General features: G+C 40.8%; 1 protein-coding gene across 12 annotated transcripts in view; it reads right to left on the bottom strand.

The window, feature by feature from the left end:
- The window catches only part of DMD (dystrophin), a 2172325-nt gene that overhangs the window by 163228 nt on the left and 1983298 nt on the right, over positions 1-25799 (bottom strand). For all 12 annotated transcript variants that reach the window (XM_059720821.1, XM_059720816.1, XM_059720817.1 and 9 more), the window contains 2 exons: positions 19782-19860; positions 2216-2276 (listed from right to left, as the gene is read on the bottom strand). In XM_059720821.1, the coding sequence (XP_059576804.1) occupies positions 2216-2276; positions 19782-19860 (140 nt within the window). The remainder of the gene's footprint in view (positions 1-2215; positions 2277-19781; positions 19861-25799) is intronic.

Here is a 25799-nt window from a genome sequence, read left to right as displayed (position 1 = left end):
GGTGGGGCAGGCTGGCATGGGGGTGTTGACGGATAGTGCATTCCACCCTCTGCCCCCGCTGCCCCTCTTGGAGATGACAGCTGAAGAAGGGATGGGGCTGGGGAGATCCCAACTGGGCTTGAGCTGAAGGGTGGGGGCGTGGAAGTGGAAAGCCCTCGCAGTGGGTGCTTTCCTATCTGTGCAGGGCAGATGTTGGCTGGGGGACCAATGTGGGGGAGGGGTTCTCACCCTCTGTTCCTACCACCCCTATTGGAGGCAGAGGGCTGGGGAAGGCACGGGGCTAAGGTGATCCCAGCCCAGCTCAAGTTGTGGGGGAGGTGAAAAGCCCCCCAGTGGGTGCTTTCCTTCCCATGCCGGGCAGACCTTGCCTGCTTGGGTATGTTCACAGCCTGCCTCTCCTCTCCTCGGATGACTGAGGGGGTGGGTCTGAGCTAATCCCAGCCTGGCTGCAGGGGGGCAAGTGAAAAGCTCCCAAGTGTGGGCTTTCCTCTCCGCCCCAAGAACCCAGCTGTGGGAGTGAGTGTCAGGTGGGAGTGGGAAGCAGTACGGTCCCCCACTCTTGGAGGCTGAGGGTGGGGAGAGGGTAGGGCTGAGCTGATCCCTGACTGGCTCACTGGGCTTCAGGGGGGAGCAAAAAGCCCCCCACCACAGGGTCTTTTCCTCCCCTTGCGGTACAGCTCAGGGCTAGGAGTTTGGCGGTGGGGAAGGTCTGTTCCTCTGCCCCCAATTCCTCTGGACTGACAGACCCAGGCAAAAAGCAGACTGGGGAGCTAAGGCTTTAGTGACATGCGGCGGCAGGGCCAACCTGGCTGTGCTGGAGCAAACAGCACAGCCCACAGCTGCAAAGCATCCTGGGATGCTGGGGGACTGAGAGTTAACTTGAAATTAGGAAGGGATCTGGGACAGAAGTTCCAAAAACCATTTTAACTTATATCAGTTATGTCTGATACTACATCCAACCAGGTTTATCTTAAATCTGTTTCAGCCATTTTGAAAGTGGTCTATGTGCACTGAACTTCTGTTTTGTTACAGGCTTAAACCAGTTTCCAATTACTTAAACTGGTTTATTTGTAAACTCTGTCCCTAGCCTGAAAGACTTAACTGTTTCCAACTGTAAAAAAAAACCCTCCAGCTTTCCTTTGACAAATATTCTTTACTGATATAAACATTTGCAAAATTAAAATTTAAGAGATCAGTGAACACGTTTGATATATGCTGCACTACTACATGTTATATTATCTGGTCTTACATTCCCCTCAATAACATCTCCACTTTGCTGCTGGCATTAGCTCCAGAGCAAGGTCTAGTGCCTTGGTGAAAATAGGAATTAGGCAGCCTGTAGCTGGAAAGACACTGTTTGAGGTTGGTAGGCTGTCTATAAACCGAGATGGGCTTGTCCCCCAGGGCTACCTTCAGACTGTTGTCATTTTCCAGAAGGGGGTCCAGTTGTACCCCTTCATCAACAAAGACCGCGTTATCACTGGACCAAACAACACAGATTATAACATCCTGAAGTCTGTTCAACTGCTCCTCTACCAAAGTTATGTATTCCATCACCTGCTTAGAGTGCCCCTCTGCTGTCTATATTGGACAGATGGGGTGATCTTTATGTGAAAGAATGAATGAACAATGATTTGACTTAAATTCCATGAAGATAGACAAGCCTGCGGTATAACACTTTAGCCTCCCTGGACATTTCATCACTAAACTCGGAGTACCTCCTCTTAGACCACAAAACCAACCTGAATGGAAACTGCAGAACAATAAATCATTGATGGACAGAACTGTGTTAAGTATGGTTTAAAGCAGTGGTGCCCAACCTTCTGGCCCCTTAGGCCAGATGAGTGGTGTGAGAGTTGGTCCACAAACTGGTTCCCACATGGTATTGTACATATCTGAAAGATTCAAATAGGAATCACATGGTCCAATGCTTTATTAAAGGTTTCAGGTGACCCTTGTAATGTCATGAAAAGCAATTTGGTTTATCATACCTGTACACATTTACTGTTTTGCTTTGTTTTTTTGAAATGGCATCCCCCGATGTTTTCTGTAGTATTCAGGGCAAATTTTGCTTCTTTTGTCCTTCCATTTAAATAACAAGAGTTATTTAAATTGCTTAACGATTTTATCCTTTTACAATTGCATTAAGATGGAATAAGGAAAAGCACAGAAATAAGAACTGTAAATAGCCATAGTCAATATTATTTATACTTACTTGATATAATAGGGCACTTTGTTTGGTGAGATTGCCCTCTCCCAGGGACCCTGGACAGAAGCTGTTAAAGCAAACAGACAAACAAACAAATAAATAAAAGACAGATGTGGAGGTCAAGTTCAAAGCAAACAGGAAAGACAACATTAATCTTCAGAATTACAATTTTACACTCGGCCACACTGATACGGGTCTGTTTGCTCAGTTGCCCATGAAGGCAGGAAGGATTAACCTGCTGTTCTGAAATTTCTGTCCTAATCTGAGTGAAATTGAACTCATTCAGCTGCAAAGATAAATGCAAAAACCTCCTTGACTGCTAAACTTAAAGAAGAGATAAGAAGCTGAACAAGCAGCCTATCTGTTTTATTGGTGTGTTCTTTTATGGGGTTCCGCTTGCTAATGCTTTCAGTGCTTTCTGCTGTTTTTTCTTCCGTTTCCTAGTTGATCCACTGTTTTCAACTCTCTAGGAACAAAATTACACCCTTGTTTATGCTCTATTTTGAATGAGGCTCAACTAAGACACTTACCAGCCCAGTGTGTTGTTTATTTTCTTGTTTATTTGTTTTAAATAGAGACCAATTTCATTTTTATTTCCTACATTATTAAATGTGCATGTGTTTTATTGGCTTTCAATAATGGCAAGCAGTGGAGAAATACCAGCATGATCACACAAAAGTGTTAAAACCAAAAGAGAATAGCACTACATAATAGCAATTCTCTCAACCTAGACTAGCAGAGCGTTAAAAACCAACATCAACTTACAGTAGAGGGGAAGTCTTTTATAGCAAACTTTTTTTTTTTTTTAAATAAAAAAAGACTATGGCAAGACATAATTTCAAATAATGAAAATTCATTATCCAATAACCATTGCCATGTGGTCTGAGCTTTAATCTAAAAGTTGGAACAACTCATAGATGTTAGACTCAGTAATATTTTTTACATCTCTGCTTGATGGTGTATCCCCTTTCTTTACACATAAGACCTTCTGGGCCATGTGACCATCCTATGACGATCCATACTGTTTGTCTAGGAAAGTTATGGTTACCTGGACCCAAAACATAGCTAACTGTTTGGTTCAGCACTTTTATCCCTGATTATACCATCACACTGCTAACAGGCACATGATTTAATTTTGATGTATATGTTTACAGAATGCCTATTCAAAGCTATAGGGGCTTTAGCAGATTTAAAATACAGATGAAAAATAATCTACACTTCACATAACTGCAGAAGTTACCCAGCCAAATAAAACCACACCATCCACCACCAATGCACCAACCTTCTGTGTCTCACCGCACACAAGGAACTCAATAAGAAAAAGAACACTAATGAAACAAGTTAAAGGTTCTAAAATCTACTTAAAAATAGTTACATGGAATTAGAGCATCATTACATGACTGCAAATAAATGGATAAAGAGGAGGGATTTAAAAGAAGGCCAAAAGGTTTTATGGAACTCAAGATGAGGGAGACAACAATCAGATGGATGGACAGCGTGAGAGAACTTGTGACAGTCTGAAAAGGAGAATGACAGGCAACCAAATAGGAGATATAGATTAGAGCAGAGGGCAAAGAGTTTGGAATAGACTTAGATGGCCCTGAGAAAATAGTGAAGAAGAATTTGGGGGGTGAGAGAGGGGAGGATGGTAGAAGGGGGAGGGAACAAGCAGATAGGAAGGAAAATGAATTTGGCAAAAACAGTTTAGATAGATTGAAGAGTTATGGCACAGCTCCATCAGTACACACCTTTCCAGAGCCATCACTCATTCTCCTTGCACTCCACAGCATCTGCAGAAAAAATTATGGATGCCTTTTCCATGGATGGAGAAAGAGTTTGATGCATTCTCTTCCTATTACGTACTTTCATATTGTTTGCCTATTAGACATACCCAGTTAATATAAATACTTGGTGCAGATAGCATGGTGCAGTTGAGAAACTGCACACACTGAATGTTGAGGGTAAAACACTTCCTCAAACACAGTGCCCATCCTGCACTTGGAATGGTTGACTTTTGCCATCCTTATTTATGCTGAGTAGCATGTTAGTGCAGAAGAATAGCATTACTTTCAAGTTGCGTGAAATTAGGCAGTAATCACTGTGAATAGGGAAAGTAGAATTCGGGTATCAGTGAAGTTGGCTCCTGCAGAAAGTATCATGTGATCATGCATTTGAAATGCATAACGTATATTTACATAGAAAGTAAAACTCCAGCATATATATGTATACATATTTGCATACACATATCATTAAGCATATTTATACATTGCAGTATATTATTTAGACTGTAAATTCTTTATAGCAAGGATCATCCTTTTATTTTGTGTTTGCATACATTTTAACACAAAAGTCTACATTTTTGGCCTAACACTATGGTTCAGAGATGCTTTGCTGTTTGTGATGGCAGGAGTAATGGTGAAAGTAGCAATAACAATATTAATGGTAATATGATATTTGCCAACCTCCCAATATCTACAGCATAAATTAATGTTAAAGCATAGAGCATTTTTCAATTCACTTGGCTTCAAAAAGCATCCAAAGCTAATAATGCAAAATGCCTTGTATTATCTATAAATATGAATTAGTAGAATATAATTCTTCTTACCTCACATATTTGTGTTGCAAATTATCTCTCTTAGACAATGTTAGTTTTTAATTTTCCTATCTAAGGCTAATGGATGGTATATAAACTGGTTTTAAAATATTTTGTTTAGTGAGCCAGTATTTTCAAGGATTTAAAGATATTCCAAAACTACATTAATCTGAGGAGTCAAGTTACCTTTTAGGGAATAACAGTGAGTTAAAATAATAACAACCCCCCCGACCCCAAATCACCCATTACAAATTACTTCCCTTTTCCCTCCTGCTATCATAAAGGCTAGTAAGCTACTACACCAAACCAAACCTTAGCTTTCATAATGGCAATACCTCTTAACTACATTCCATAAAAATGAAAGCAAATTCTAGTGATTTGTTTACTGAATACGTTACGATTAGGATGGGTTTGCTACAACCGATCTGGAAGGGGAGTGTTTTTCCTTCATAGCAGAATTAATCTGGGCAACAGTTCTGCAGTGGTAACATTATCCTAGAATCTTTCATATGATAGTATTCTTGATCCATTAAAATACACAAAACAAAACAACAGCAACAAAAGGAAACCAAGAGCAGATAGTCTGCTTTCATCAAAACTAAGTGCTTTAGAAATAACAAACAATTCTATGATGTTCTGCATAATTGGATTTAGTGCTCCTTCAAGAGATTTTTGTGAGGCTGTCTGTAATATAGTTTTTGCTTTCCTGGATGATTCCAGTCTTGCATAAATTTGCGTTGACAAAATATGTGGTACCTTTTACAACTGTGCTGTGAGAATAATCATCACATTTCTGGCATAAGCCCAAACGTTAAGAACAGCTGTTTCTTATCTCTGAGTACCAGTAGAGGTTTGCCATCCATCACAAAGCCAGTGTAGGTAATGGACATATATCTTTAATTCCTGGTAAGACTAGTTTAGTACTCTATGAAAGGAAACTTTCTGGAAAATGATTTTTATATGACATGATAGCTTCCCTGTGTATTAGTGGTACCCAAGAAATAGAGATTTCCCTATTTGCAAAGTGCAATTCAGAAGTGCTTTATTGTTCTAGTTCTACATAGTGTAAGAACCCATTATCATACACACCAGCTATCTGCAATGTTGACTACTGAAATTACATTGCACGGCAAAAATGATTTTTTAAAGTGGATTTAAATCTTCCTGCAGTCCATTAGCTTTGCTACATGTTAGTAATCATTTTAACGGTTGCCTCTTTTCAGTTTTATTTTTCTTCCGTGGTGTACTAAAATCTAAAACCTACCTTGTCTGTTATTGTTCAACTTAAGTGAACATAGCCCATGCTGGTCAGCTTAAGCATTTTCAGAATGCATATTCTAAAAACAGCGTTCTGAGCTTCTGTGCAGCAATATTTTAATCTATGCAGGGGTCTGACTAGAAAGTTATATACGATGATGGCATCATTTTTAGCTGCGTAATAAATGCAATTAAAAAATAACCTCATAAATATTCAATGTAGCTATACCACTAAGAAAATAATATATGAAAATCATGTAAATTTACAAAAGGTTAACTGTGCCCCTAAATAGTCTGTACCAAGCTCAGTTCAAACCAATCTAATATAAATACATGCAAAAACTATTCTCACGGACCATGCTGTTAAAAAAGTCCACCCTCACATCCACCCTGACATGGCCTCAATTTAAGTTTTCAATTCTAAGTACAGAGAAAATCATTGGCATCTGTTATCTCACAGAAGTAGTTATGGGTAACAGCAATTTTGATGGAAAACATACCATGCCTCACTTCATCCTACCATGTGATTTCCAGGCTGTTTTCCTTTCTAACTTTCATTTAAGTTACCTCCATACAAAGCTTAGGTCTGGACTTACACATATACTCCGAGTCAAGACTGGTGATGTTCATCATTTAGCCATTCTAGCTACATTTTAGCAAAGTTCGTAATATGCACCTAATTTTAAGTATATAATTTTAAGTTGGAGTGAATGAAACTATTATAAATAACAGAAGTTGGAGTCAATGAAACTAGTAGTAGTAGTACTGTACTGAAAGGAAAACTGTACTACTGCTACTACTAGTTTCATTGACTCCAACTTCTGTTATTCTTTTACTGAGGATAAATTATTAATAATTATTATTTTGTTCAAATATGCAGCTACTAATTTTTTTTAATCTCACACCTCTTTTAATACTAGTTTAATCATTTGCTTAGTTATCATATTTGTGGCTTCCAGTAAAGCCTAATAGGGTGCAAACAGAAGTGACAATTTTTGCCCCATCTGGCCACAGTAAGCAATTTATAGCTGTGACTTAACAAAAGTGCACAGCTACAGACAGTTTCTAAAATGGCCGATCAGGTTAAAATCTGACCTAGCATTGCATAAGGTATCATATAAGGATGTTTCAAAGTGGAGTGTCTTTTATAACTTGTGCCTACAGAGCTCCCAGCTGGTTGCTGTTTTCAGAATGGGAGGGGTGAAAGGGAAAGGAGGAAGTTCAGTCTGGGGGTGGGGTTTAGCCTCCTCTGGAGGGTGGGGCAGGTATTTTGGAGCCCCTACTCTCCAAGGTAGTGGGGGCTCCAATTCACCCACCCCACCCTTCAGCACCAGCTGAGAAGTCCCAAGAACAAGCTCCTTCCACTACTCTCATTCTGAAAACAGTAAGCCCTGGCACAGAGCCCTGGCCACTGCCAGGGGAAACAGGATGCATGCCCCTAGCCCACAGCTAGATTCTCCTCCCCCCTGGAACCAACAATGAACTTCTGTTTGGTCTGGGGTAACGCTGTAACTCAAAATGCTTTGCAGAAATTGTTCCGAGTTACAGCTGTTCTGCTGGGCCTAGCTGGGCAGTTCCATACCCTGGGCAACAGCGGTGCACAGGATAGTGTTTGTGGCTCGGTCACTGGAGCATTGACAGCAACTGCTATTTTTTGCACACCTGCCCCAAAACTGGAACCCTCCCTTAGTTATGCTACCATTTTCAGGTATGTAAATTACAAACTCATGTGTGCGTACAGCTTCCTTGTCCTTTCAGTTTTTATAAATGGATGAACTAAGCACAATGAAATGTACTCTTGATTATATCATTAGAAACAAGCTACTCTTAGTCTATATGGATGTTAAAATGTTCCCATGGTACCTTCCTTCATGGCACACTGAATCAAAATTTCCCTTCTCTGATCAGTTGTAGCAAGCTATATAAAGGCTAGTTACCATATGTAAGAGCTGCATGTCAATGGTACATGGTTGTATAATTTGTGAAGTTTTTTGGGGATCCGTGCAGTGAAAGGTAGGGCATTCCTATAAAATATGATTTACAGATGGCTTATTTCAGTATTATGTGCATTTGTCATCGAGATAAGTTATGCCGTGGAGCAATCTGATCCTGTGTTTAATGCCTCACTGTATAATTAAGAAACCGATGTCAGGATATATTGACTAAATGATTTAAAAGTTACGGGAAACAATCATCAATCAACACCTGTCTTTCACAAAAAGTACGCTTTGTGGGGCTATTTTGCTCCCAACTCTGAACCCATATGGTTGTATATGTGGGGAGAATGTCAGGAACTTAAGTGAGGTGTCCAGTTAAATTCCAGTCTGATTTCTACAACTGCTAAATCCAAGTAAAAACTCATTTCTTCTCTGTCTGCACCAACATACAACACAATGTTTTAATATTACTCCTTATGCTTTTCAAGACAGACTGATTATCCATAAAAGATCTCAGCATATGAAAAGGGACAACATTACAGTGAGTTGCTCCAGAAGAATTTTAAATGAGGTCTTCCATGTCTGCAATAACTGCTGAAGTCTTTTTATGGCCAACTTGTAAGATAATGTTTCTCACCAATAACACTCAGCCATGTATTGCTGCCATGTAGGCAACACACTCATTGGTCACATTACAAATGGTAAACAACATTTGCAGAAATTTCCAGAAATCACTTGTTCCTCAAAAGCAAAAAATCAACCTAATGCTTACTTTGTCACAGATGCCACAGTTATACAGATCAACAACAAAACATGAAACTACTTTGTGTAAAAAGGATACTGTGTCAGCTAGACAACTACCGTATCTATTGTTCAGTTTCATGTATCCCAATTTAGAAAAGTTTGTAAATTACTAACAAGTCTAATAATCAATGTCCATTGTACTCAACCTATTAGAAAGAAAATCTCTAAAATTGCTTTATTGCATTGAATCAATTGTGTTTTTTGGGCAGAGAGAGAAAGACAATTAAAAACAATATATTTCTGATAAACATTTCAAGTCTTATAGAGCCAAACATAACAGGATGAGTTCTGACATACAGAAAATAGCCCCATTGCTTTGTACGTCTAATATTTCAAAACATAAGGAATATGCTTTAAAATGAGCACAAGTTATAGCTAGTGACAACTCTGGCATGCTATTAACTGCTTCACTGCTAAACTCTGTTGCAGCATAGTGGTTTTTCAGTGCCAGCATTTCAAAGGTGTTTCAGTAAAGATATAACAGATACAGGAGGCAATATCTAGGGCAATTTTTATCTCAGTAATGCAGCAGGCAACAAAACCCCCTACGTTTTGTGCACATAATATTTATCTAAGAGCAAAGAACAGATCGTGAGTATCTGTGATGTACTCAGTAATGTATAAACCTGTTACCATCAGAGACTAAAACAAATGACTACTAATAATGCTGTTACCAAACACTGAGACCATTTTACCAAAAACAGAAACTGCTTTAAAATAAATAATAGGCAATATATTTTTAGAGATGTGCCAAATGAAATCTAGTGATGTAGGGGAAATATCTATTTTTCAGCAAATATTTTCATTGTCTGTACATTTTTTTAAACGGACAACTTCCTCCATCATCAAAACTTATTAACACCATGACAAATAAGGCTGTGGGAAGGGGGGGAACCCCCCAGACTTTCATGCGAGCAGAACTACTGAAATTTATCATTTTGTCCAGAAATCTGAATGCTACTGCTTTTACACTGCAAAATATTATTTGCAGGAGGGACAGCTTGCATAACACTAACATTGTGTAAATTCTAATTCATCATGAATCAAATTTAACAATATGCTCTGCACAGCTGTACTGCAGTCAACCTCTTTCAGAGAGGGAAATGTAAAGGAACATTAAAAAGCAGCAAACAGCAGGACTGATCATTTAGATGACATGCTGCCTCTTGAACCATAGAATGCAGTTCTATTAACTTTCTCCAAAAACACCTGCGCTGTGTCAACGCTAGCATTTTTCTTAAAATTACCAGCAGCCAATTTATCCCTACTCTTGTTATTATAAGTAAATTTGCATTAGTAGTAATGCAGTGGTGGGACATTTTAAGAGAGATGGTAGACACAGTGCATGTGCATACAACACCATTCCTTTTAACTTTTAACATGCTTCGCTCATTAAGCAGGTCTTGAACTTAAAATTGCTGCCCACTGCTGCCACTAAATCATTTTTCCTTTGATGATGATAGTAGTAATGGCAAGAGCTGTGAAGTGAAACATCCAATAAAGATTACTTTTTATTCTCAGTACTTTTACAATTTCCTTTCTTTTTCTTCTCTTTTTGTATGTGAAGTTGGTTTTCTTTGAAAAGTTCAGGATTGGAAGCCCTGGAGAATGAAATCTCCTACTGAATGCTGCCCTGTTGGTTCAAATCCTACTTGCAGACTAAGGATAGTGGATTTTGCTCCTTTCAAATCCCACATAGTTTACTCCCATATAATTTAGTAGTCAGCTTTGTGTGGCTAAACTGAAAATTACTTGCATGCAGTAAAATGTTGCCATCCAGAGTTTCAAAAGGATTGTAAGACTAAGAGCTGAAGTAACATGCAGTTTAAAACAGAGTAGAATAACAGGTAGTTCAGAATAAAGGTAATGGCATGTTGTGTTTCAATAGTAACCTGATCATTGCAGGGGACAGGAAAAGATTCTCCTGCCCCCAGTTTACAGTCCTGAACAATTGATTGCAAGCACACTATGAAACTAGTCCCTAACTGTGTTGTGTGCTCTATAAAACAGACAAAAGAAGCACGCCCTACACAGATTACATTCTAAAAATGGGTGGACTTAACTGTGTCAAATCCCATAAACAGTGCAGCCCAAAGTTATGCTTGTGTATCATGCACCTCACACTTTTAAGAGGGAGTACCTTTAGGGCTGACAAAAATAGCTCAGCTTCTAGGCCCAACTCAATCTTTAGCTGCTGCTTTAAGACTTCTGATAATGGGGTCAAATCAGATAGGGCCCAATTTTTCATTGGAGACTACCATCAGGCGAGTATTACTATTTCAAAAGGTGCTTGATCAGGCTACTGATGCCAAAACTGCACAAGCTGGGACGATTTTTGTTGAATGCAAATAATTTACACGAGAGCCAAAATTGAGACAGTGGAAAGTGACTAAGCAAATATTTTGTTTTGCAGTTTATGAGCTGTCAGCTTTGTCAGGCAGAAGGAGAAGGAAAGTAGTGAGGGGAAAAGAAGGCATTTTAGCACTTGAAGTTTAAACAGCAGAACATAAGTGTTGCTACACACCATCCAGAGAACCCTGGCCTGTTTCCAAAGGCTAAACATAAGAGAGATTTTAGTTTTGAAATCTTAATAAACCAAAGACATCTGAGGCCACTATGTATCTACTTCTGAATGTTAACGAATAATTCTAATGGTAATTACAAATTTCTATTTTTATAGAATACTGGTATGTTAAGCTAAAAAATACTTTGAGAAAATTGGTCCTGATCTCTACAGCTATTTAAAAAATAAAAAGGTCACTATATACAGAAAGGAAAAATGTCACTTTATTTCTCTATTTTGAATATCAAAATCACAGCTAGGTACATCCAGTTACTGTTTAAGTCATAGAAATCCTACAAGCCAGAAAAGTCTGGACAGATGTAAACAGGCCTTTTAAACCTGCAGACTTAAATGTTTTTCCTTTATCCAAATATTGATTGGTTCCCCTTATCTTGAAAAAATCTGAGATCATGTCGAAACAGCTGATATTTTAGAACTACAGACTGAATCAGCACTTCTGAGCAAGGATAACTAACTCATGTTCTCCAAAACAAGTTTGGTAATTGCTAGTTTTATCTGTGTATTATTTTCACTGAGTCACTTTGTCGACACAGTATTCTTGATAACAGCTGGTTTCCTACTGGGATCAGGCTGTAAATTACAAGTTCTGCCTGTATCTTTAAAAGTTGTAACACCTTCTATTTTTTACTGATCACAAGTGGTGCATGTCAATGAGCAACAGCATTAAAAACCAAGATTGATGGCAGACCGGTTTAACACTGTGAGCCACATTAAAAACATCCTGACAACTCTCCTGCCTCTCACTTATTGTATCTCAAGAAGTAATAACCATTCCTACAAGTGCAGATGGGTCCTCCAACAAGAGACAATGAATCCTATCCTAGTCTCTGTAAAAGGCAGCATCACAGATCAAAACAAAAGAGAAGTCAACAAAGTACCATTTTTACAGTCCTCAGCAGTGACTCAAAATTTGAAATCATTTGCACAGGGGTGCAGCCATACCACTGTACTCACTCTAGATCTGCCTCTGGTTACATTACATCCCTTGCAGGGTGCAACACTTGTGGAACAGGCATGCTGTGCTTCACTGAGGCCGTGGCTACTACAAATCTTTGCTGATGTGGATGTGAGTTTTCCCTAATCAGAGTCTTCACAAACTAAAAACATCACCAATACACACACTGACACAATAACATGGACACTGGCCACTGCTGACATTTATCAAGCTCTATCTCAACAGCTACTTTTATTAAGTTTGACAGCCTTAATCCTCTAGCACCAATCTTTTAAAAACCAAGGGGCCAGAAGAGGCAAAAGGAAGCCTGGGGCTGAGGAGATGGGGTTCTGTAGGAGTTCAGAGAGGTCTGTGAACGATGATAAAGGAGGCAGGCAGAATGAACTGAGCTTAAGGGGCTGAGCAGTGTGTTCAGTGCTGAGGTCAAAGGGGTTAGCAGGAATGTTTGGGTGGCCTGGGGGAATTGTGTACAAGGAGAAGAGTGAGAGCTCACGTTAGACTGAAATTCTTGGATGTACTGGGGGAGAGCCCAGAGCATCTGTTCCAAGGCACAGGTCTAAATTGCTCATCTGGCACTGCTTCCTTTATTCACTGCCATGGAGAGATCCTCTAAATCCCTCTGTCATGGAGGCCACATGCCCTCCCAATCACAGACTACTGTGGCCTTGTCTAGTCTCTGAGATAATCCCCTCCCCGCAAAGCTAGCCCAGTGCATGGCTTCTACAGCAGAGGTGGGGAGAAAGCCTGGCTCCTTAGACCTTTCAGTTCCCAATCCTCCCTTGCTGCTCTGTGCTTCTGACTTAGAGATCTAGCATCTGGTTCAGCTCCTGGGAGAGGGACTTTATCTCACTGGGAAAAACAAGTGCAACCCAAAGTTCCAAGCAAAAAGCAAACATCTCTTCAATGACAATATTTATTGCAATGAAGGCCAGAGAACAAGATGACTCTGCCCCCTCTAAAGGGTTAAGCAATTTCTGTCCACAATCCAGCTCACGCATCCCAGAGTGCCATCAAGTTAATTTCTAAGGTCTGCCAGTATAGTAAGTGTGAGAGGAGTGGAACATGGCTGGTGCCACGCAGAGTCTGGGATGTGGCTGGCAAAAAAAAATCAAACAAAAAACAACCCCCCCCCGCCCCCCCCCTGCAGACACGCTGATCTTTCCTTCTCTTAAGTGTTATTACTGCATTTAGACTGACTCTGTCTGGCTCCACTTGCTTTCACTGTGCTGCAAGACCCTTGTAAAAACTATGAATTCACCCCTGATTTGACTCTCGCCTTCACTGGGAGGCATCCCAATTCTTGAGATGTTTGTTCCCAGAAGTACAGCAGTGAAAACAATGCTTGGAGGAATGACTGTGCTTCTCACAGCACTCGCTAGCTGAGACTCTGATGTCATTCCTCCCTAAAGACTTGCTCTCTAGCAATGGTGCTACTGGAAAAGAGGCACTACTGGCTTCTTAAGTGCTAAGTGCACAGTGCTGAGTAGAGCAGGACTGGTGAAGGTCTGTACAGCTTCAAATTGCTGAATAATACTGCTCAGGATGAATTCTGTAAATATTTGTGAGGCAAGGATTTTTTTGGAATGAGATATTTTATTGGACCAACTGCATGGTTGGACTAAAGTTAGGTAACTGAATGAAGAATGCCTTATACAAGAAAGCTAACTTTGGTCCAACCATGCAATCAGTCCAATAAAAGATCTCTCTCCAAAAATAATCCTTGCCTCGCAAATATTTACAGAATTCTTCCTGAGCATTATTATTCAGCAATTTTAAATTGGAAAGACCTCCCCTAAAAATCATCCTCAAAAAATCCTGGCATTGTTGCTCTACAACATCACTCTAACACTACTGTAAATATCCATGATGTTTCTGAAGGAATTTGAAAGAAATAAAATTGCCCATTAGCTATAACTACTTATGTACACATGTGAGACCACACCACTGAAGTCCTATCCATTTTCAGTGAAATTGTAACCTGTCAAACCTGCTTCCTAATAAAATCTCCTGCTTTATAGGGTAATTCTCTTCTGGTGGTGGAGAGTATCATGTTCTGTGGCTTTCCTACTCTATACCTGCACCCAGTCTAGTAAGGGAAAAAGGAATGGAATGTGACTAGAGCATCTCAGTGCCACCTATTCTCTGAGACAGGGCTGGCTTAATGCTGTACATAGCCCTAAATTCACCTCATTTACAGTAATAACCAGCACAGAGTAGGCCCTGGTGTGGAAGCCATAAAGGTGACTCAGTCACCTGCTGCAAAGGAATAGCTTGTACTAAGCATGCACAGGGAGAGTGGAACCACACGCTTCCAGATGGGGCAATGACAATTCCAGCTGCTCATTGTAAATGACATTATCTCGCAAGGTGCAATATAACCTCACTTACTTACTGGGCATGTCTACATGAGATGCTTAACTGCACAGCAGTGTAGTTTACTGTGCAGTAAGTGTGTGTATCTACACGTGTGCATGTTTATTGCGCAGTAAAAATGCTTTACTTGCAATTAGTTACTGCACAGTTTTGCAAGTGTAGATGCAACCTGGGAGCAAGTTTGCTCCTGGGTCAGCCCTGCCACTAGAGGGCCAGCTTGAGGCTAGCCCCAGGGCTCTGAGCTGGGAGTCTCTCCTGCCCCAGGGCTCGGCTGCCTCTATGGCAGGCACTGCCTCAGGCCTTTAGAGAAGCCTGCAGGCACTCAGAGCCCTGGAGCACACCAGCAGGGAGCCTGAAGCCACTTCAGGCCCCTGTGTCCCCCTGGGCAGGCCCCTGGGCAGGTCTGGGAAGTAGCTGGCCAGAGAGCAGCAAGTGGGGCTGGCTTTTAAAGAGAGCTGCTAGGTGCTGGCAGCTGCAGCAGGAGCCTGGAGCTCCTCCTGGTGGCAGCAGGGGCCCAATGCAGGGCCCCAGAAAGCGGGAGCAGATTGGCAGCAAATCTGCTCCCACTTACATGCACATGTAGATGCTTTCCCAGCACAATTTACTTGCGAGTAAACTGATGCTGCATCAAATGCATGTGTAAACACACCCACTTAAAATTCTAATATTATAAAAACCTAAATCTGTCTGTCTGTCCATCCATAACGCTTTATTCACACTCTGATTGGCTGACAAACAGACAATCAGAGCACGAAGAAACATTCTGACAGAAGGCAGCCCACCGCCATGATGGTGGGGTCACAGGGGACGGAGCAGCGGGAGGGGGGAAGCGGCAGCAACAGGGCAGACGGAAGGGAGGTGAGGCCAGCCCTGCTCCCTCCAGCTAATGTGTGTGGCGGGGGAGTGAGCCTGGGCCCAACATAGAGTGGGCCTGGGCCCAATGCAAGGGTGGGGAGTGGGCCCAGGACCAGGCCCAACATGGTGGGGGAGGGAGTTCGTCTAGGCCCAATGCAGGTTGGGGGTGGGGGGGAACAGGCCCAAGTGGGGGAAAAACTGGCCCACTGTGTCGGGGGACAGGTGGGGAACAGCAGGCCCAGCCTGACGTGGCTGCAGCGGTGACTAGGAGAGGGAAGGAGTAGGCCTCCTGCGACAGGGAGGGGGGGAGTGGGCCCAGAACCACAGCAGCAGGAGGGAAGGGGGAGTGTGCACGGATGGGGGGGCCTGAGGCTCTGCCCCTGCCCACTCCCCCCCATCATTCTTGATGAGCAATTGGTTAGTTACTTCATATTTTCTCTGTGAACAGTTTTTTTCTCCCAGCTTTGTGCCTTTAAACAAACGTGTGTGCTATATTCCATGTCCCACTATGCTCCTCACCTTCCTTCTTGAGGGCCTTTATTTGCAGCAACCTATAATGAGTTGTCACATCCTTATTAGGAAATAACTAAAAGACAGTTCAGATATAACTTTAAATTATTCCAGACAGGGATTACAATAGAAGATTTAACTTTATCTGAAGCACTGTTAATACAGCCCTATACTGGCTTCTAGAATGCTTTCTGTGTCTTGTAATTGAGGTACCCAACAAAACCCATGCAATAACAAAACCCGTTCAACATAGTTCAGCATCACAGTTAAAGATCAAGCACTGATGTGGGAATCCTACAAATCAGTGGAAGGACTGAAGGGAGGAAGAGTGCAGTGAAGGAACTGAGGAGAGAAATCAAGATCCACACCTCAAAACCTTTTCCTTCACTTCATTTAACAGACTCTCAGCATTTAGGTAAAATGGCATGCAGCTTAGAGACATCATAGGCTATATTGTATTATCAAAAGATTTAGTACAAGACAGCTCTTAAATTTGGTCATGAACCAACCTAAAGACATTTTTAAGACATCCCTAATATTAAATATGTGCATGACCTTGTTTGTATGGATGCACATTCCTAGACAGAATGCTGTTACCAGTGGATAAACTATTAACCAACTTAGAAAACAGTTTATTTTTAAAATCACAATGCAACATTAGATTCTAGACTTATTTTAGACTTATTTCCGAGAGCTTGAAAACCAAGTTTATTCTGAATCTGAATGCAGCTGTTTAATAACACTAACATATATTTTCAATAAGTGCCTTCAGTGGTTTTCCCTTGGCATGTCTGAAGCAGCAGGCAACTATTATCCTGTGACAGTGCTCTATCTATTCTATTGATATAATCCCTTTAATATTATTTAAACTGTTACTATTTACTCTTTTTTTTCAATTACAGTACACAGCAACTCTCTGGTTTGGTGCTTCAAAAGTATTTCAAGTTGTCTTTCAATGCACTTCAAAATATCCACAATACAGTGCTGAAGGAGTGTGTGTGTGGTATGGACGGCAATAGAATAACTGGCAAAGTTAGCGACAATCAAGTTATGAGAAGTTTTTTAAAAACTGCTCTTCTCCATTCTGGGTTTTGCTTGTCTTACCACCATTCTGAACCAGGAAACTAGGCATGGCTCCAGATAGGGAAGGTTTTTCTTGTGAGCCCTACTTGCCCCTCTAAGGATCATAGGACAGTAAGGATGGAAGGGACCTCACACAGTCATCTGTTCCAGGCCTCTGCTCAAGACTAAACAATCCCAGCCAAGTGTCTGTCTAACGTGCTCTCAAAAGCTTTCAAGGACTTCCAAATTTCCAAATTCCTCAACTTCGCTAGGTAGCCTGTTCCAGTACTTGACCATGCTCATAGTCAGAAAGTTCCTCTCAATCTTTGACCTAAATTTTCCCTGTGGAAGCTTGAGGTCTTTGCTCCTAGTCCTGTCCCCAAGAGTCACAGAGAAAAGCCCATTTTCATCTTCTCTGTAATTACCCTTCAGGTATCTGAAGACTGTTATCAACCCTCTCCCTTAGTCCTCTCTTCGCCAGACTAAATAACCCTAATTTTTTCAGCATTTGCAGGTATTAAATTTAGGCATGCTTAGCCTAACTTCACCATTTTAATGCACATTAAGGGCATGCATGTGCAGATGTCTGGCTGTAATGCTCATTAAATTAGGCTACTACTCATTAACGCATCTCATGTAGAAGCACGCTATGGGTACTTTCAAATGGGTGTATCCTATATCCTTCCTGGATGGAGCCATGCTCTAGCCAAACTTATGCTTAATATTACAAAAATACTTGCCAAGTACAAATTCTCACATTAATACCTTGATGTCAAATATAACTCATACACCATAAGAAAAGCAAGCAGGTGGGAGTACGGGGGAAGGGATTGGATCTTACTTCCCAAAACATCCTAGTCTAAAAGTAAAGAAATTAACGTGAAATAAGGACTGACAAAAATCTACTTTAGCAGTAATATATGAGTAACATCATAACAGAAATAATAACATTTTTTCCATAGGTTATAGGGCCAGAGGGACCACTTTGATGACCTAGTCTGACCTGCTATGTAACACAAGCCACATGACTTCTCTAAATTAATTTATTTTTGAACTAAAGCATATCTTTTAGGGATAAAAAATTCCTACCTTGATTTTTTAAAATCCCAATAATGAAGAGAATCTATAATAACATGATTAAATAACATCAATTTGTGAACAAAAATCTAAAGAAATATACGGGTTACTTTCACAAGGGGATTGGGTTAAAAAGACATTAGGCTGCCTGGTTTAGAAATGCTGCTATAAAGCTTAGCAAAATTAATTAACAAGACAATTTAATATTTTAAACGCTTTCAGCCTTGTAAATTTTTCCATAAGAACAGTCAATTTCACTGAACTAGCATCCAGAATTGGCAGGTAGTAATCCTAACCCCCCATAGTCATAGAATGTGAGCAGAAACTAGAAAGAATGCAATGAGGGTGGGTATCTGCTCACCTCTACATTTATTCTTAACTCCCAATAGCACAATCAGCATATTCTGAGGGACACTGAGGTTTATTACTTTTTGTATCTATTTATAGCAGTAGAGTGGTTGCTATAGGCGATTTTTTTTTTAGGGCAAAACACTTGCAGGCTGAAAGCAGGGTTTTCTTTAGAAGAGTTCTAATCTTTACTGTAGTCAAGAAATTCTGTAATACCAGAAGTAGTGTCAATATTTAGTATAGAGTTTTTGTCTTGATAATACTATGGGTGGCTTAATACTACACAAGCACAAATACAAAAATTGTACTTGCTTCTACTAGCATCTAGATACTACATCTTTATGATGTATGCACAGGAAATGGCATATATAGATAATATTTATTTCAAACTGTATTTTATTTAATGAGTTGGCAATAATCCTCACTGAGAACTTTCAATCTAGAGTGAAAGCATGTAGCATAATTCATAGGAATACCTTTGCACTGATAACAATAGCCAAGTGGACTTTCTACTGGTAGATGTTTCTCATTATGACTCGATTTTATGAACTTGTATACCATTCTTTAACCCACACTAAATCTTTACTGTGGAATTATAAAAATTTTGGTAATGGGTAGTGATCTCCTTAAATCATGGTGAGACTGAACAATTTTCACAAGTTGGTCACAGCATAAAGAGCAAATTTCACAGATATCGTTTGGATGTGATCTGCTAGCCCTGCCCCTCAGTGCTGATTGGTGGTGTGGTCCCAGCATGGGAGGAGGGAAAGGGGGAAGCTGCCATTTTGTCTGTTGGCCGCTCTTCATGCAGGCCCACCCCTTGGCACTGACTGGTGAAGCCCCAGCAGAGGAAGGAGGGATAAGGGGGTAGCCACCATCTTATATATTGATCTTCATGCAACCCTGCCAGCTGGCACCTCCCACTCCACACCCCCCAGAGGGGAGGGGCTGTGAGGCCAGGCTGCAGCAGTGAGGACCACTGGCTTGCACTGGGGAGCCAGCATTATATTTTTATTGAGGTTTTTTTTAAGTAGATTTCATGAACAATCTCTGGATTTCACAGTTTCTGCAAAATTGCAAATTGAGCAGACGCCTAGTAATGGGGTTAAGAGTAGAACCAAACAGCAATCCCAGCTGACACATGGCCACGTAACATAGCTATTTATCTTCTAAGAAGTAGCATGCAAGTTAGGCAAGAATAAATAAAAATGACTTACTGGAAAGGAAGTGCTGAGAGGTAGGGCCAAAATCCCTGTGAGCATCATGCAATTGCCTGATGCGTTCATCAATAGCCACCTAGGAAGAAGAAGAAAAAAATTACTCTCCTCTCAACATACAAGATGTAGCAATTAAAGTCAGGTATCTATTGCACTACCAAATGTTTTTAATTTTCTATGAATGCAAGAATGCTGGTGCATTTATAAGCTCAATGTTTTTGATTGTGAATTTGGAATGCCTGATCCAAAGACCACTCAAATGGAGTCTTTCTATTAACTTTGACATTGGATCATGCCCAAAGCAAACAGCCTGATAAATCCATTTGATCATATCAGCCTTTCCACTCCACAGAAAGTAAAAATTTCTGTTCTCTTACTGGCCAATGATAAAATGGGAAACTTTGTTCTCTGCATTTACTTACACTTGACCTTTTGGAGAGTAAATTTCTATAAGCTGGTACAAAAGAATATAAACCTGTTTTAAGAGGAGATGCCAACCACACTTGTGTGGTATGCCAAGATGATGGTAAATCAAGTGGCATTTAGTTACCAATAATTGCTGTTTTAATTGAATCCCAGCCCCTTGACTCTTTCTTTCTTGGATTGAGATGTTCCTTGAAGAACATGTTATTTTTAGCGTTCCGTTGTGTGAACATATTACATAAAGACACAGTCATTTGGTGTGATATTTGAAAATGAGTACAACTCAATACAAGGTAGAGATCTAAGGACTAGCAGCTTCTATCTTGTATAAAATTTGCAAATAAATTAGTAACATTCACCAAGAGTTCTACATACTTTATTTTGAAAGGATATTGCCAGGTGGATCAGGTATAAATTTAGGATTTAGAAACAGAAAAAAATGCCTAAAGGTAATAATAATATATCCTCTGAAATGTTTTGAACAATTAATTATAGGAAGCAGATTGTTTGAATTTAAATATTTCCCTGCAAGCCAAACAGTGCAATGATGTTTTAATGCAGGAAAACCAGAAGGGGAAACTTGTAAGTCTGGCTTGTCATCAAACTTGAGAGAGATGCTAAAAAGGAAACAAACAGTATCTATCTGTTGAAACGGAAATTCAGGGTTTAAAACTCACTGATGTGTGGGCAGTAGCATGCTTGTGAGGGGTTTAAACACACACACATGTGGCTAAGGTCAAAATTTCAACTATGCATATTTGTCAGCCAGTGTTTGTGGTTTTGGGTGCTGTCTCAGTTAGGAGAAGACAATAATAATAAAGTCATAGCGATTAAACTGAAATTGCAGTGTAATATGCAAACCTAGCAAAATGACACACTAAAGATATCAGGGTACACTAATAAACTCAACAACTATACATAGCTTCAGTAACTAACCTGGAAATATCATTCCATACACATGTATATTTCGTCAGTGTAAAGATGAATAAAACACTGGGAAACTTTGACTGCTCTCCAGGAATAATCGATAGAGAACTTAAAAAGACAGTTGGCTGGTCACCTGATAGGCTATTTATCAATATAGTCACGCAATGTACTATTTTCATATTGGTATTCTACATGCAGATAGTTTCCATGATAGAATAATGAGATACACTTTTTGTTATGGCTTTTACAAACTCCAAAACATTAATTATGAAAGGCAGATAGTAGCGTAAATGCCAGTAGTGAACAAACATTGAACACCTGCTTTCAGCTATTAGAAATAAAACACTAAGCATGTCTGTTGCTGTTCTCATTGAAATCACAATGGGATTTACCATTGAGAATTAGGACTACCAAAATGCAGGAGAATTAGGACTACCAAAATGCTTCAGAGCTGGTACATAATGTTTTCTGAAATATAACTAAGTAGCACATGAAAATAACATTTGTAATGACTAAAAAAGCCCTACAAATCAAAATACATTTTCAATTTTGCCTTCAGATTTTAGGGGAACATGAAAGGTGCTTCATACATATGTCAACATTTTTAGCTTCCTACAAAAATTCTTTAGCATGAAATCACCTGAACCAAACGCATTATTTTGCTCAGGGCAGAATTTTGCCATGAAAGGCTGTATTTTAACCATGAATCGCATTTATTAATTTCACTCGTAAAAATTTCAGTTTTTGCAAGAACACACACGAGCGCTACAAAATTCTGCAAGTAACATCCATATTGCATAGCAGACAAGGAGAAAATAATCTGTTCTTGTTTCAGATTGCTTCCTATGCCCCCAACAGACATTAAAATGAAGGCACAATGGGATCTGATGCAGGATCCCAACAATCACACTACCTGCCAAGCCATACCACATGTGCATAGCAGAATGGCAAGACACGATGACTGTGTGATTCCACATCAGATCTCACGTGCCATTTTTGCACACTGGCAAGTAGCAAGCCTGACGTCCAGCTTGGGGAGCACGCCATGAATTCCCATGGCCAGAAGCCTCCATCATCTGATGGGGCTTCCAGCTGCAGGAGTACACAGTATGCTCCACTGGCCAGAAGCCCTGTTCAGCTAACTGGGGCTCTCAGGCACGGGAGTGCATGTTGTGCTCCCTCATTTGTGAGCCTGATTCAGATTAGGGGCCTCCCAGTCTCTGGAACATGTGGCAGTCTTGAAAGGCTTCCAAGTGCTGCAGAGGCTAGGCACTGGTCACATATTTAATTAAAGGCATGATAAGAACCAGCCACAAAGTTATTACACATCTGTGGCTTATTCCTCATGTAATCACGCCATTAATTGATTGAACATGTGGCCAGGTCACTATTTAAGATGCAATTAACTGGTTAATCACATCTTAAGTGTAACATCTGTCAGGGGCCTATAAGAAGCACCAGGTTAGTTTAATTGCCAAATAAAAGGATTGCAGTGTTATTAATAGCTGTTATTGTCCAGAAATGATGTGAGAAACAAGGCTTTTTGGGGAGATCTTTCATTGCACCACCTGGATATTGGACTTGGACATAATATTGGACAAAGTGCCCTTCCTGAATTCAGAATTCTGTGCTACAGTTGTCTTCTTTCAGTCATAAGATATAGAATGTTACAGCAACACACTACACATTATAATATGGCCTCTTGATTTTAACTGAAGAAACTCTAACTATACAGAAATGAAACATGTTCTGTTTAGATGAAAATATTGTAAATATAGTACTTCCAGATATTTGGTCACCTTTTAAATATTACTGAATTTGAAGAAATTTATTAAGTGGCGGTTTTCTTCTCTCATCCTATCACCCAGCCTCAATACTTTTATATCTGCATGTCACAAACAGATTATAGATGATAAAGGCAAAGCTTCATCATGTCATTGCTAGGAATAGTTTTTAGACAGTTTATCTGTTGTAGTGCCTCGGTCTTATTTATACTTGTTTTAAGCAGCTCAACTGAAACTAGGAATAAGGGATTGTAGGATCAGATTTGGATGCATTACGTTTCTTTTCTTCTTTATTTTGTTTGTTTTTAATTGCATGTTTTAAATTTGAGTGCAACTCCGTGTGAAACTTACTGTCTCTGTCACTGAAAGGCGTGGCCCTCAAAGTAATGTCGATCATCAATTAAATTTCTAACTTCCTGCTATACATAAATGGCATTAACTGCAGTACTCATAGAGGTATAAGCTGTGTAACCCCATTTATCTTTTCTAGTCTGTGGGCCCCTTGAAAAACTTGTGAATGCATGTAAGTACTCTGATAGATAAAGGAAAAAAAATGCCTATACTCATACTTAATGAGTAAGGACCTACTGAATTCATGGTGAAAGTGGGCTGCACAGCAGCTCCTTTAATCTTGCAGGTTCCCCCACACACCCCACGCCCCCTCTCCCCAGTTGCTGATCGTCTGAGGGGCCCCGGGGCCCTTCTGCTTGTCGTTGACTGGCCAAGAGGCAAAAATGGTGTCATATTTAAAACTGCAGTTCTCGCCTCCCTGCTGATCAGGAGCAAGTGGCAGGGCCTTTCCACCAATTGGCAGGGGGAAGGGGCATGTGGGGGAACCTGCAAGATTAAAGGAGCTTCTGCACAGCCAACTTCTAGCATGAAATCAGTAGGTCCCTATTAATGGGACTCCAACAAAGGCTCTCCTTCAGCTGCCACATTAGTGAACTAGCTGTAACATATCCTACATCCCAGCCATTTCTTACTTCCTGCCCTGCAGTTCTGCTATTTTGCAAAGATTGTTTATAAAAAGAAGATTTCTTAGTGTGGCAGAGCACAGGTTGTGTCTGTCACTTTAAGAGACTTGAGCAGGCTGTGGAGCATCTGGCAGGTGCGGTGAGGCCCAATTAGGCAATCCAATGACTGCAAGAGGGCCCATGGATTGGAGGTGGAATGGGCAGCTTCAGTCTAAGCCCAAGCCCTAGGAGCTGAGTTGGCAGTTGCTGCAGGGACCCAAACAATGAACAACACCTAGCTAGAGATCTGCTACTCCCAGAACAGCCTGGAGGTCCAGGGTAGGAACTATGGGGAAGGAGGATGTTCCTGGTCCTGGGGAATGACCTAAAACTACATTTTGCTGGGGTTGGATAGCATGGTGGGGCAGTCTCTAGGAAATGCCACACTTGCGCCTCCCCAGTGAAAGGCGAGGATGGGGTGCCATGTAACCTCAGCCCCCACAACCTGGTGGGTAACCCCGTAGAGGAGACAGGCTATGGGTCCAGGCATTTCATCAGAGACCTGAGGCCCAAGGGGTGTAAAGCCCAGGAGCCCCAGTGAGGGGGTGGAGTAGGGGCCCACAAGCTCAGAGAGTGAGGACAGTGTTTGGAAGGGCCCGAGAAGGCAGACCTGTATGGGAGAGAAGGATAGCTGCCTGAAAACCTAGCCAGAGAACCTCTACTGGCCCATGCTGGGGCCAGGACCATGGTGATCAAAGGGCAAGGACAACCACCATGAGGGACAGCCTGAAGCTAAAGGCCTGGAATTCTAACTGGCCTAGAAGCAAGGCCAGGGCCTGCAAGGCCAAAGGTTCCAGAGGGGGCCATTCCTGAGAGGGAAAGGGGCCTAGGGAATTTGCAGCCTAGGATTATGGCAGAGTTTAGGCCATCTGAGTCGGAGGGATCCAGGTTGGGTCTGAACATCAGTGGAAAATATAGTGGGGTCCAGTGTGAGGCCGAAGTGAGGCATGGGACACGGTGAAGGGGCAGTACAGAGCTGTGTATTATGCCCCTGGCACCAGGCATTAAATGGGCAGCCTCCTGCCTAGGGACAACTATTTAACTTGGTTACAACAAAGGAATGGCAGGAAAGTCAGGTGGGTGGACTGCTCTAGACAGGTGGGCAGGCCAACGTATGGACTGGCCTCAAGATGGCCCCTTGTTCTCACTCAGCAATTTATTCCATGTTCCAATCCCTAAATTACAATCCCTTATATTACAATATGGTTTGAAGGAAAGAAGCTTGTTACAAGCTGCAGTTTCAGTTCAAATCCTTTACCCTGTTTTAGTTTGATCAAACTCACAGGAGGGAGTGGCTTGGTAATGGTCTAAAAAGGCTGGATGAGGTCCCAGCTTAGACCTTCAGCAGAACTGGTTTGCAAAAAATGAGTTAAATTTACTAGACTCTGTAGCCAGTTCTCTGTATTTCTTCAAAAAAAAGACAAAAAAATAAGACATCATTGACAATGTTATTTGAAAATGCAATGAGTTTGATACCATGACACTAGCAAATGGGAATAAAGAATGTGCAATATACTTTCAAACATATTACCTACAACACTCCTGGGGCCCACCCTAATATTATTGCCAGGAAAATCTCTCTAGAAATCTCTTAAATTAATTTGCAAGTCATAAAATAAGGAAACAAATAGCTAATTCTTTCTTTCTTTCTTTTCTCAGCATGCTTATTTGCACCTCTTCAGTTTCTAATATGACTTTGTATTCTTTCTGGCAAAAAAGAACTTCCTTTTCTGTCTCTGATGCTCATGCAAATGAACAGCAGCTTCTATTACCACTATTATTAAGTCAAATTATACTGCCATTAAAATGACTCCACAATTTCATGTGCTATTTTGAAAGGGAATTATGAATACAGTAGTGGAAGACACAGC

This window comes from Alligator mississippiensis, chromosome 1 (assembly GCF_030867095.1).
Source record: "Alligator mississippiensis isolate rAllMis1 chromosome 1, rAllMis1, whole genome shotgun sequence".
NCBI lineage: Eukaryota > Metazoa > Chordata > Crocodylia > Alligatoridae > Alligator > Alligator mississippiensis.
The sequence above is the reverse complement of the archived record's forward strand: the minus strand, read 5'-3'. Positions and strand labels throughout refer to the sequence as shown.